The following is a 14,228-nucleotide window of genomic DNA, read 5'->3' as shown; positions in this document are numbered from 1 at the left end:
TCTTCTTCCCAGTTCCCTCCTTCTCCTGCTTGGGCTTGACACCCTATGATTCTGCACCCAAAATTCAGTATGAGGGGAATTTCCACACATATCTGAGCAATTCTCAGACACCAGAGGGGTGTCCTACAGTTCAACTCGGTTTTGACGTTATCTATCTGGAGATAGCACCAGATCCCATAGATTAAGGGCTCAGTCCTATGAGATTACCCTCTACCCTGGCAGTTACAAAGTCCGACTTGATATCTTTGCACTGACCTACTGACTGTAGATTGGAGGGTTCAATGACTCACAGAACTCCAAGAAACACTTTACTTACTAGATGCCCAGTTTATTATAAAAGGATCAGGGACAGCCAGATGAAAGAGATGCACAGGACAAGGTATGAAAAGAGGACTTGGAGCTTCTATGCTTTCTCCAGGGGTACCGTTCTCCATGAATCTCCATGAATTCACCAATCAGGAAGTTCTCCAAACTTAGTCCTTTTGGCTTTTCTTTTTTTAATGTCTATTATTTATTGTTGAGAGAGGGAGCATGAGAAGAGGGCAGAGAGAGAGGGAGACAGAGGATCTGAAATGGGCTCCATGCTGACAGTAGTGAGCCTGATGCAAGGCTCAAACTCGTGAACTGTGAGATCAGAACCTGAGTCAAAGTTGGAGCCTCAACTGACTAAGCCACCCAAATGCCCCTGTCCTTTTGGGTTTTTATGGAAACTCCACTACTTTAGGTAAGGTTGATTAAATCATTGGCTATTGGCGATTGAGTCAATGTCCCTGACCCCAGAGGTCAGGGGAGTGGGATGGAAAGTTGCAGCCTTATAATCACATGGTTGATTCTCTTGGCAAACAGCCCCCATCCTCTGGTGTGGTCCAAAAGTCACCTAAGTAACATAACAAGAGGCACCTTTGTCACTCTCATAACTTAGAAAATCCCAAGGGTTTTAGGAGCTGTGTGCTAGAAATGGGGATGAAGACCAAAAACATATTTCTTATAATAAATCACACTATCAATCTTATCTACTCTTGAAGTCAAGACTACACTGTATGTTAGTGAACCGGAGAATGATAAAAAAAAAAATCACACTATCATACATGCTACATGAGGCAGCTCTCTGCTCACCTCACAGAGTCTGGTGCCTCATGCTATTTCCTCTCCTCACCCTTCTCCATCCCTGACATTCTGTGCAGGTCCACCATCAAGCACGATGACTTTACCACCCATCCAGACTCTCACTCTCCACACTCAGCTGCCTCTCTGTCCCTCAACCCATGTGTGACATCTTATCTTTGCTCTGGCCCTGAGACACCACATGAGGCCACCATGGACTCACTCACTCTTCTAGACAGAGCTCTGACAAACTGTACTGGAAAGAATGCTCCCCTCATCATACCTGGGTGCTGACATTGTGTGCTGGGGTGCATGCACATATTCTTGCCCCATTTGGGATGCATCTTCTGATTTTCCATGTTCCCTTTGCCATCTGGATCCCTTTGTCACCCTGCATGGGCTCTAACTGCCCACACTGAGTTTCCTTCCTACTTGGATACCCTTCTTCTCTTGTTCAGGTTCTAACACCCCTCTCTAGGCTGCAGTGAATGCCCTCCCCACAGATACTCTTTAGCATGCTATCCTCCATCTCATGGCTTTAAGACTGGAGGGGACAGAAGAGAAGGCAAGGGGAAGAAGGGAAAGGGAGGTCCTATCTCTTCGATTTGCTTATTCGTCCTTCCACGGGGAAATTAATGCATGAGAAAGTTTAAAAGATGCCAATTTGCTCCTTATTTGCAATAGTAACAAAAGATGCGGACTGAGAAGAATTTGAAGCTATTAGAAAAAGTCAGACTTGACTTTCAATGTCCTTTCCATTGGAGAATTGAACTTTTATTTCTCTTATAGTGTTTCACGTTTTGTTCTGATAGAGGAATCCTAAATTAGACATTTAGAAATAAGGCTGGAATGGATATTTGTTCTTCTATCCCAACTTTCTTGTTTCATAGATGAGGGAATTGAACCTATCACCAAGTTTCCCAGGTGACATTGTCCCAAAGAGAAAGCATCTTTCACGATCCTGGCTGGTGTTTCTGGGATTCTCCCTTAAATATTATCATTTAAAATTATGACCACTTTAAGGCAAGTTTCTGAAAGAAATTATAGTTTATAGCATTCCACTTTATATTTTAAACTGAAAGGCCTTTTTTCAGTAATGATATGGCTGATACAATGCCATATTTTGGGCCCTAAAACATTATCTGAGTAGTATTTTGGTGACTGTATTTTATTAGAGTGGAAAATCTAGAAATTAGCCTTACCAATTTGGTAGTTAGTAACTCATAATTTTCTGAACACTCTGTCTTAATTGCATGCCTAAATTATGTAAACTGTATTTGGTAAAGTTTCCAAGCAAGTTGATTATTATTTTTTAGATTTATTATCTTTTGGGGTTGATGGGCAGGTAAAATGAATGTATGCAGACATGAGTAACTAATACAAAAATTTTATTTAAAAAATTCATAATATAAATTTTGTATTATTATTATTTTAGAGGGAGAGAAAGGTGGAGAGAGAGAGAGAGAGAATGTGCATGTGTAAGTGGGGCTGAGGGAGGCAGAGAAAAAACTTGAGCAGGCCTCTTGCTTAGCATGGAGCTCACAGGGGGTTTGATCCTACGACCATGGGATCTTTACCTGAATTGAAATCAAGAGTCAGATGCTTAACTAACTGAGTCACCCAGGCATCCCTGAATTTTATATTACTTAAAACCCATTTATATTTGTGTAAAATCCAACATCTTATCAATGTTGCAATTCAAGCTGGGAATGAACAACTTGGGTGTGGATGAAAGATCTAGAGCATTTATTAATTTCCAAGAATCACCTTGAGTCATTGAGGTCAAATGGAAAAATAGGCAGCAAACTATGCTTAAGAATCCAGCAAAAATTGAGCATCTGAGTGGTTCAGTCGGTTAAACCTTCAACTCTTGATTTTGGCTTAGGTCATGATCTCACGGGTTTGTGAGTTTGAGCCTCACATCAGGCTCCATGCTTGAGATTTTCTTGTTCTCTCCCTCTCTTTCTCTGCCTCTCCCCATTCTCTCTCTGTCTCTGAATAAATAAACTTTTTTTTTTTAAGAATTCAATAAAAATCTTGAAGAATCCCATCATCTGTGTAATTGAAGAGCTTAACTGTGATATGAATTTACTTCTGGCCTTTGGGTGAAATATTTGCCCTTTTTGTATCATTGTAATCTTGCAAATTATTATTAACAAATGTATAGATTTTATAATTGGAAGGGACACACCATTAGGATCATTTTGCTGATTTCTCTCCAAGGCAGGAATCTTTATATAGCTTACCTGTGGCCTTGAAACACCTTCAATCACAGGGCAATCACTACCTCCAAAGCACTTGTGCTTCATATTCCTCAGAAACCTTCTTCTTGGTCATTTTGCGTGGTAACTGCTGCCTTCTACTCTCTGTGTTTAGAACACAGTTAAACATTTTCTGTATAATAGCTCTTCAGTTATGTTCACCCAAATCCTCATCCTTCTGGAATTTTCTCTCTCAGTCTCTATTTTTCACATTCACATCTGTTTCTCATGTGGGAGGAGATTTTGTCCCCTTCCTCATCTTCTTGCCTTATTCTGCCTTTAGGGTCCCTTAAAAGTTTGTTTTAGGAGGCTGTGTACTCTCCCCATGGGAGGCAAGAACACTTCGAATTCTTCCTATTGTATTCAGCCATGTAGCAGGGAATCAAGGTTTACTTTATTTCTGGACAATTATATCCACCAGATACAACCTTTGTCCCCAAACACCGCCTTCACTTTGCACAAACTTGTTGACCTCACACCTAAGTCAGCTTTTCTTGAACCCTCTTTTGAACAAACAAACATTCATTCTGATCTGCGGATATCCTGTGCGGCGTCAGGAAGGGCCGGCTTGGGCAATGCGAGCTCAGTTTGCCCGCCACCAAGCTGGAGATTTGGTTTCCTTTTTTCCTCGGGAGTTTACGAAGTAAGACAAAAAAGCAATTCCTGCTAACCTCTTAGACAATGCATGGGGCTCTTGACTCCATTCCAGGAAGTTGGTTTCATCAAGGTAACAAAGAAATCGCGGAGACCAGAAAGGAGGCGGGGACGCCGACAGGGACGTGGCTTTCAGGTAACCCCCCCACCCCCACCCCGTGCGGGTGGGGAGCCGGGTCGCACGAGGAATGCACAATGCCCGCGAACGGGAAAGGCCAGCGGCCCTGCGCCCCGGCGTGGACGAGCGTGGGAGTTCAGGCTGGGGGAGTGTGTGTGAGTCACCACGTGCTAGAGAGGAGGGGACAGAGCCCGCCTCTTATCTGTAAAAGGCTCAGGGCCGATCTCGGAGTTTCAGAGCTGACTAGCCAGAGATAATTTTGAGAGAGAGAGAGAGAGAGAGAGAGAGAGAGAGAGGCTGAGACTCACGTGGACACACACAGAGACGCAGATACAGAGACAGGCGAGGTGAGAGGTTAGCAGGCTAGCTTGCCAAGCCCAGAAATCTGGGAGAGGGAGGGTCCCGTTTAGACGCAAAGCCCAGGACTTCGAAGGGGCTATTTCCTGCAGCCCCTTGGGGACTGCCTGCCTCACCCCTTCCAAGTTTCCTCTGCGGGAATTTAGCGGCAAGACAGGAAGAGGAGGTGGGGTTCTACAGTGAAAGTGGTTTTAGTTCTTCCTAAGAAATTGCTTGGTTTGGGGCTTTATACCCGGGAGGAGCGTGTCACCACACTATGCAAATCCTGGGACATTTGCAAACCCGGCTCCGGGGCAGTTGGCTCCTTGCCCGGCCGGGCGTTCGAGGGCTCGGGCCACGCAGAGCTCCCGGGGCTGGCCGGCGGTGGCCCGCTGGCCTTTATCTCTGTCCCTCTTTGTCCTCTTTATCTTAGGCTCTCCAGGAGGCCCGGGGGCCCGCTGTGCCTATCGCTCCCCGCCCCCCCCGGCTGCACCACCACTTCAATGCCCCGCAGGTCGCGGGCTGCTGCTCTCGCGAAGGCGGCGGACGACCAGGGGCGGCCGCGTCACAGCTGACTCGGACCCGCGCCGACGAGTGATCCGAGCGCGGGCTCCTGGGCACCCGCGCAGGTGCGCCCAGAGCGTCCCCGTGCGCTCCAGCCCGTTTCAGGCCCTCGAAAGGCGGCCCCGGCCAGGATGGCCCCGGGCCGGGCGGTGGCTGGGCTCCTGCTGCTGGCGGCTGCGGGCATCGGAGGGACGGCTGCGGGGCCCGGGCTCGCCTTCAGCGAGGATGTACTGAGCTTGTTCGGCGCGAATCGGAGCCTGTCGGCGGCGCAGCTCGCGCGCCTGCTGGAGCAGCTGGGAGCCGCCCCCGCGGAAGGTGTCACCGAGCCCGGGCAGCTGCACTTCAATCAGGTACCGCGGGGCCCCCCGCGGCCGTTCCGGTGTCCGCGGACACCCGTGGGCGTCCATTTCTATAGGAATGCCATTTATTTGAGAAAAGGGAGGGAGGAAGAATTTCGTGGCAATTTTCAAGCGTGGGGTAGTATCTGATTGGTGGCACTTAATTTTCACCCCGCTGGGCTTCTTTAACCAGGGTTAAAGGGCTGGTGGGGTTAAGGGAGCCAGAAATTGCAGTTTTACGCCTGATGAGCTGCGAGGTCAGACGCTTGTGGTTATAAAATTTTATAGAAGTAGTTGAGGGCTGGAAGCGCCTTTATGAGATGCTTTTTAGATCGGAACGACGTACTTAAACCTTCCCAGCAAAGATAGTGGCTCACCTGGCACCCTCATTAACAGTTGCTTGGTGGGTAAGAACTGCTAACGAGATATAATGTAGCTGTCTTTTCCTTTGGAGATTTCATGAGGCATGCAGAGCTGAAGGGTCTATTTATTGTACAGAGACAGGGAAACCGATGAAGGCTTGACCAAGATCACACATCCAGTTGGTGCCTGAACTGGATTTAGAGTTTTAGTTTTTAGGCATTTGTCAGGTCAAGTGTTTGATTCTGATTTTCATTCAAAATAAAAACTATATATTTCTCAGTACATATACATATATTAGCTAGGCGTTTAGTAATGTCTTGGATTTAAGGACAGCTATGAGCTACCTTAAAATAAGGGAGTATTTTAAGACCATGCCTATTAGGAAGTTTCAAAAAGGATGACTTTGTAGATTCCTAATCGCTTCCATGATCAATATTCTATGATTATTTCTTAAAACTGTGAGGTAGGCCAAGTGCAGTTTGAGCATCCCCCCCAAAACTCCTCCCCACTTCTAAAAATTCACTTAACTCCGTGCCTTGATTTTTCCTCCTTTTGCTCTTGTTAGAGTGACCACTGAGGATGAATAGCAGTGTGCTGTATTTTGCATAGTGTTTGTCACTTATGGGCAACGTTAGTTTGCATTACGAAAAGGTTTTGTGTCTGAGATGTTTGGGCAATACTGCATACTATGCATTCTCCACTCTTGGGGCTTTAGCATTTTCTGATGTATCTAATCTCAGATGTCAGATAGGGAGACTTGAATCCAGTAAAATCCTTGCTAATAACACTATAGATAGGTTAGCATTCTTTTTTATTAGAAATATCTTACCTCAATTAAAACATACAATATTCAGGAAGTAGAACTTTCTGATGCAATGGGGTATCAGAGGCCAGCCTGCCTTTGATCTGGAAGGGTTTTGTGGTCTGTTTATGTATGTTCTTCAGTAAACTATATATAGTTCCATTTCTGGTATGACATTACACTTGGTTTAATGTTTGAGAACTTACATGTTGTTCTCAACATGTAAGAACCCCCATAGTATATAGATATTTCAGAAATACCCCCATAGTATATAGATATTTCAGAAAATAAAGCAAACACCTTCCTAAGTATTTTTTGTCTAGTTGCAGTCTCTTCAGTTAGGAGAAACAGCTGACTAAAGTATTTCTAGGTAGGAATAGGAGCGGCCATATGCTTGGAAAGAAGCTTGGGGAATTTCACTTGCAGCTGCATATCTGTGGCCCACACATTGTTTTGACTTAAATTATCTCCTTATCTTGTAGTGTCTGGAGGTGTAGATGAATTATAAAGTGACCAAAGACCCCTGAGCCATCTGTTGGCAAAGACACTGGAAAACATGCTAAATTATTTAGGAAAATCAGTTAACTTTATTAGCAGTATGACTCCCAGTTTATGAGTAAGTCAGATGCCTCAATGAGTAAATTATATGTACATTGACACCTTGTTTCTTGTTCTCATGTTTACATAAATAACTACCTTCATTACAGCCTTCGTGGGCATCAAAAAGAGACATAAAGAAACCCATAATTACTTTGGAAACAAAGGGAAACTGAGGAAAGTTTATCATGTAATCAGGACTAACACACATCAACTTGATGTTCTAAAAAGTCCTAAGGAAAACAATAGTCATCCATCAAATGGTGACAGATGAAATCCTGTTCTTCAGAATCTATTAATTTACTGGCATTCATATCCATTCCAGCAGGACACACCAATTTGGAACCAAATTTAGAGCCATTAATATCTCTATCTTAAAGAATGCATCTTCAGTTTCCTCACCCACAATGAAGTAGAATAAATAATACACGGGCCTATTGTGAGAAGCTTGACTTTCTGACTTTGAAAAAGGCTGAGAAAATAGAATTTATTTTGATGAGCCAGGGATTTATTCAATCTTCTAAGAGATTTATTTACAAATGACATTGCTCTTTGGATGAACACTGTGATGTTTCTTAGGTCAGCTTTTCTCAAGTAATAGACTACTGTATGTACCCTGGAGGTTTGTTAGACAATTTTGGAAGGTTTTCTAATATTTTTTTCAGCATCCCTAAGTACTATTAAATTAAATTGTTGCTTTGGGAGACCAAAGCGATCTGCGTTTAAACTGGAGACAATAGAATAATTGAGTATCCCCTTCTGCTTCTTATGATTACTGAGGGTACAAAAAGCAGGTAGAAGAGGCAATCCAAACAACGCGAGGAGGTACCTCTTTGACTTACATGAGTCTCTGAGGCCCCACGATTGGGTGTAAGTCTGCTCTATCCTTGGGAGTTCCTACAATAAACAGGAGCACCCCAAGGGATACCTGGGTGGCTCAGTTGGTTAAGTGTCTGACTCTTGATTTTGGCTCAGGTCATGATCTCATGGTTGGTGAGATCTAGCCCCACATCTGGCTCTGTCTAGGGTATGGGATTCTTTCCTTCTCTCTCCCTCTCTGTCCCCCTGTCTCTTTGCCCCTCCTTCACTCTCTCCATCTCTCTTTCAAAAAAAAAAAAATACACAAAACTAACCCCCCTCCCCAAATAAAAAGCAGGGACTTCCCAACTGAATGAGTATCCTGGGTGATTTGATATAGGGGGTTTTAAGAATGGCCTTAGTGGGACCATTTGTTTGTTTCACTGTTCTCTCATTCTCCACATGTTCTTTTCTTTTAATGTTCTCTTCAAAAAACCTCACCTCCTAGTTCTTAGGTGTAGGTACTGGTTAAACAGCTTGATAAAAAGGAAGACTCTCATCCTCCAAATGATAACACTAAGCTTCAGGAAATGCCTCTTTTCAGATAAATCTGTCACTGAGGAAGGGATGATAGCGGTGTTGGAGACGTGGGAGTGAGTGTGAGACATTGGCATGTGAGGTGAACTTTGCTTCATCCTTCACTCAACCTTATGCTTTTACTTCTCTCTCTTAACTTTTTTTTTTTTCACACAGAAAACTCTCACTTTTATTTTTCCTTTCACGTTCCTACTCCTGGTTGCCTGAATCTTGTTTTGTTTTCATATTTAAAAATAATTTTTTAATGTTTTATTTCTTTTTGAGGAAGAGAGAGAGACAGAGTGTGAGGAAGGGAGGGGCAAAGAGAGAGGGAGACAGAATCTGAAGCAGGCTCCAGGCTCTGAGCTGTCAGCACAGAGTCCGACCTGGGGCTGGGACTCATGAACCATGAGATCATGACTGGAGCTGAAGTCAGATGCTTAATAGACTGAGCCACTCAGGAGCACTTTGCTTTTGCATTTTAGATGTTTATTTATTTATTTTGAGAGAGAGAGAGTGAGCTCGAGCATGCAACCAGGGGAGGGGCAGAGAGTGAGGGAGAGAGAATCCCAAGCAGGCTCCATTCCTAGTGGGGGCGAGATCCTGCGGACCTCGAGGTCATGACCTGAAATGAAATCAAGAGGTGGAAGCTTAACTGACTGAACCACCCGGGTGCCCCCCTGAACCTTGTTTTTAAACCTCTTCCAATTCATACTCAATCTTCCTAATGCAACACTTGGAGTATGCATTTCTCCTTTCAAAACTCAGCCATGAGCCATCTTTTTGCTGGTGAAGTTTAAATCCTGAGGCCCTGTACCTCTAGGTTGACCCTGAGATGTCATCCTTCCTCTTCAGACCTGGCACTCACTTAACTAAACTATTCACTCTTCTGGGAATTCTCCTGCAACTTTTCCACAGCCACTTCCCTAGCTAATTATCTTCCTTGTACCTTCCTGTTTCCAACTAGAAAGTTCTTTTCCTTGAATTACCCTATTAAAATCGTACATTCTTAAAAGCCTTGCTGAGCTCCTCCATGAAACCTTTCTGGGGCATCACTGCCAGCACTGATTCACTGATTTCTCTCTTTTTTGAATTCCTGAAATAGTTTCTGTTATGCTAATTACATTTAACTCTTCATGGTTTCACAGATATTTTGAATGAGTATTCTAATTAGAGTGGTCATTTTTAAAGTAGAAATCTGATCATATCACTCATCTTACTCAAGCAGTTAAAGTCCTTCAAGATAAACCTCAAACACTTTAATGTGGCTTAAGCCCTTTTATGATCTAATCCTTGTGTATTTCTCAAGCTTTGTCCTTCGCTACTATTCTCATCTTAATGGATTGCCATTTGTTCCTTGTTCTCCCTGTATATTTATCTGCTGATGCTTCAGGTATCAGTTTAGACATTACTTCTTCTGAGAAGAATTTCTTGATCTGCTCAAGGGTTTAGTAGGAGCCTTTCTATGTGATCCTATGTTAATTGGTGCCTATGCAATAATAATATATTATATGTGGCTATTATATTATAATATGTAAATAACTTCATGCATTACAATACACACATGATTGTAAACAAATTGAAAGGAATGACCTGACTCATCTCTAGGGACTGGTGTAGTGCCTGGTACATAACACGTATTTATTATATATTTTTTGAATGAATGAGTGCAGATTGTTTAATATGGGTAAAATAGTTTGGGCTTTCGCATGACATTACAGTTTATTGCGGGAGGTATGGCATATGCATACATAACTACAATGCACCATAGCATAATATGTTTAATTAAAGAATTGCAAACGAAAGTGGAATAGGATCAGCTTTGTGTTTTCAGAAAATTCTTCTGCGTGAAAGTGTGGACTGTGTTGGGTTGGGTCAAGACAGAATGAAGGAGGAGACTGGTGGTTTGCAGGAGATGTAATGACTGTGTGAGCCTGGAGACAGTTGGGAGGTAGAATGAAGCCTCTACCTCTTGCAAAAGAGCAGGTAAAAAAGCGCCTCCAAATAAATATCTTCTACTTCAATTTTTTGGTTGTTGTGTCATTTAACTATTGTTCAATCTTTCCCTTCATTAGTATCTGGCCTAATGATGCCAGAGGGAGAAGCAGTGATTACCTCACTACAGTTACCCTGTAGGCTTTTTATTTTGGATGTCCAGGCTCCGGTGTGTAGCAAACAGAAGGTGTGTGTGTGTGTGTGTGTGTGTGTGTGTGTGTGTGTTCATGATATATGTATTGTATACATAGTTTGTTCTCTATGGTACATTTTCCTGTGGTGAGAGTAATGGTAGGTTCGATGAGGGAGGTTGTGGGAACCGCTGACATGGACGGAGGAGAGAAAGAGTATCTGTTCTTTTGACCTTTGTGTTCTGAGAAATGACTGGGGTAAATCTTATAGGAATGCCCTCCAGCCTGCTTGTTCAGGTGAGAAATGAAGGATGGAACAGAGGGCGAGGTTGCATTTAAATTTCTGGTTGCTTTTCCTTTAAGACAATGTACCTATTCTGATCTATTACATCACTGTCAATTAAGTTGAAGGTGTACAATTAAATCATTGTTTCCAAGAGGTTTTGGGAAAATGAAGGACAATTGTAATTCATTTGACTATGATGTCAAGAATTTAGTTTGCCTCTTTGCCAGGTATGACTGGGATCCATCTGGGAAAATGCCCTTCATTCTTTCCATATTTAACTACTCTAAGAGTCACATGAACCATTTTGCACATAACATAAATAATTGTGTCTAGGAACTTATTGATCTTGTACTATTTGCCATGACTCTTAACCGGTTTATTTGTACTATCACATTTCATACTCACAACAACCCTATATAATGGCACCGTTAGTACCTTCATTTTCTACATGAGAAAAATGTGGTATAGAAAGAATAAGTACCACCACCCATACAATGAGTGGTAGAACCTCAGGCAACCTCTCAACACGATGCAATAGTGGATTTTTTGAATTATAGTCTTGAAAATCACACTCTCTATCCTGGGCAACTATTACCTCGGATTTTAAACTGTGAGTAGGAGTTACTCATCACTGATTACTTTATCAGCTTATCCATTGCTTAGCCATGTGAAGGGAACTGTGCAAAGACTACAGACACTACAGTGATGATAATGGGTCCTTTTCCTCAGAGAACTTATAATCAAATAAGAAATAAGACATGAAAGGCATGCAAAGCAAACTGAAGAGTTAAGTAATCACTAAGGCAAATATGGTGAGAGATATCACTAGGCTGTCTGTGATTGACTGTCGTATGAACACTGGTGATAGCATGTGCTACCAGTTTATTTTTCTTATTTTTAATTTTTGAGAGATAAAGGAGACAGAGAGGGGGACAGGGAGCGCATAGGTGGGGGAGGGGCAGAGAGAGGTGAAAGGGAATCTTAAGTAGGCGCCATGCCCAGGGTGGAGCCTGATGTAGGGATCAATCCCACTATGTGAGATCATGGCCTAAACTGAAATCAACAGTTGGATGCTTAACTGACTGAGCCCCACAGGGGTGCCAGCATGTGCTGGTAGTTTAAAAGGGTGAAGGATCATTTTGGGAAATGTTTTGGGAGGAGTTACAAATCAGTCAATTCTCCTTTTGGATAATTTTGCGTATCTGGTTCAGTTTTTAAAATGTTTGTTGGTTGAACATCTGTGTCAAATGTGTCCATTCTATTAATCACAGGATAGATTTTCCTATGGGCAGCAAGAATTCTTTTACAGAATGAAATTTTCCTTGAGTCTTTCTTATATGATGAACTTTTCTTTGAGAAAATATTTTGGCAGCGATACTTCTCCTAATTCTGAGTTTTAAGTCTTCCTTCTGAAAAGCATATTAATCAACTCGTGTTTTCATGTAGGGATAGACTTCGGGTAAAAGAGACACACCTAAACCTCATGTTAAAACTTTCAGTGCTGTTCTCACTTTTACTCCAAAAGGATCCTGGCAATGAATTTACTCTCTCTTCTGGCAGTTGACAGGGTCGATCCTCCTTTACGTGCCTGTGAAGCAACTGCCTTGTTGACTGCACAGCATGCAGAAAGTGGTTTGTGCCAAAATGCTAGGAAGGAGTTGAAGCAATGAGGGAAGAGTAGGTGAGCAGAATGATTAACTCTGACCGTAGGCAGGTCAATGGTGCGATTAGTAGGAGAGGGCAGAGGTGAATTTTTTTCCTTACTGGGGATAGATCTTTATTTCTTGCTAAGGATGTTCATAGTAGAGTAGCTGGGTGGGGAAATTTGCAGTTTTTATGCTTCCCAGGATTCATGCCATATTCCTGTTTCTTGATCATACCCATCTTGGGATATGCTAACGTGCAGGGACTTCATTTCTCCATCATAAAAACCCATGGCTGGGGTGCCTGGGTGGCTCAGTCAGGTAAACGTCTGACTTTGGCTCTGGTCATGATCTCATGATTCATGGGTTCGAGCCCAATGATGGGCTCTGTGCTAACAGCTCAGAGCCTGAAGCCTGCCTCAGATTCTGTGTCTCCTTCTCTCTCTGCCTCTCCCCGGCTCGCACTCTGTCTGTCTGGCTCTCTCTCAAAATAAATAAACTTCAAAAATATTAAAAACCCATCACTTTTTAACTATGACTGTTTTAAGTTTTTTTAAACTTAAGGGTTTTAAATTTAATGTACATTAAATTTCAGGTACCTTTGAATCTTCTATGTTGTCAGTTTCTTTTGGTGGTAGTAGAGGTTGGGGAGAAAAATAGGAATATAAATAGAAATGGAAAGTAAGGCCTGAACTTGAGAGGGATTGATATTCTTCAGGGAAAGAGAAGCAACCCCATATAAAGGTAGCTAAATGTGGTTGGTAATAAGAGTTTGTAAGTTACTTATATTCAAAGTGGCCTTTCCTCAAGGGACTATCCATATTACTAAGGGTAAACAGTTAATATTATGGTCATTTACAATGCAAGTTATTTTTTAAAAAAAGAATATTACTGAATTCTAGACCACTCAAGAAACTAGTTTTCAGAAAGTTTTCCCATTCCCAACTTTATATAATAGTAGGTTCCTGCTTGTAATTGAAACTAATTAATTTATTATCAAACTATTCCCACTTGCCTGTTTCAGGGGCCAAATGAGTTTGCCGAGTTTTGAGATTTATTTTATAAAGAAATGAAACTATCCTTGTGATGGAGGGATTTGGGAGCACAGAAAATCTCCAGAATGGAGCCTTGTTTCAGTTGGTTTCTGTCTCCTTCCAAAGATCCTCTATTGTTTTTCTTGGCCTGGAGTTTAAGGAGAACAAAAATGAAAATCTGTGAATCTTGATCAAAGATGTTAAACTGAAAAGTAGTACTATGCTTTCCAACTCCAAATATTTAATACGTTGACTTTTTAAATAACTAACTGAATGGCTAGAGAACAAAAACAGGTGTGCATTGATAAGGCCTCTAAGGCTTTAGTTCTATGAACCTAGCTCAGAAATAATCCAGAGTTGTCATCGATGTATTTGGTGAGCTTCTAAGATCTCTAACTATAGTAGAGAATACAACATAATGGTTAACAATTTGGCCTCTGGAATCAAACAGAGCTGGTCGGAAATTCTAATTTGTCACTTATTACCTGGGGAATCAGGCAAGTCTCTAACCTCCTTAATCCTTAGTTTTTACATCTGTGAACTTAAAAAAAAAAAAAAAAAAAAAAAAAAAAAAAAAAAAAAAAAAAAAAAGAACCTTACTTGTAGGATGGTTGTTTGAACTAAAATA

General features: G+C 42.1%; 1 protein-coding gene across 3 annotated transcripts in view; it reads left to right on the top strand.

Annotated features, from left to right (window-relative positions):
* Positions 1-3,995: 3,995 nt before the first annotated feature.
* Positions 3,996-14,228, top strand: part of SLC39A8 (solute carrier family 39 member 8) — a 74,933-nt gene continuing 64,700 nt past the window's right edge. The window contains exons 1-2 of one of the 3 annotated variants that reach the window (XM_077755749.1): positions 3,996-4,155; positions 4,907-5,387. In XM_077755749.1, the coding sequence (XP_077611875.1) occupies positions 5,169-5,387 (219 nt within the window). In that variant the 5' untranslated portion in view covers positions 3,996-4,155; positions 4,907-5,168. Of the gene's footprint in view, positions 4,156-4,389; positions 4,485-4,546; positions 4,661-4,906; positions 5,388-14,228 lie in introns of those variants that run through there. The other 2 variants (XM_077755747.1, XM_077755748.1) reach the window with 2 other exon arrangements.

Source organism: Crocuta crocuta, unplaced genomic scaffold (assembly GCF_008692635.1).
Source record: "Crocuta crocuta isolate KB4526 unplaced genomic scaffold, BGI_CrCroc_1.0 scaffold92, whole genome shotgun sequence".
In the NCBI taxonomy this organism is placed as follows: Eukaryota; Metazoa; Chordata; class Mammalia; order Carnivora; family Hyaenidae; genus Crocuta; species Crocuta crocuta.
The sequence above is the reverse complement of the archived record's forward strand: the minus strand, read 5'-3'. Positions and strand labels throughout refer to the sequence as shown.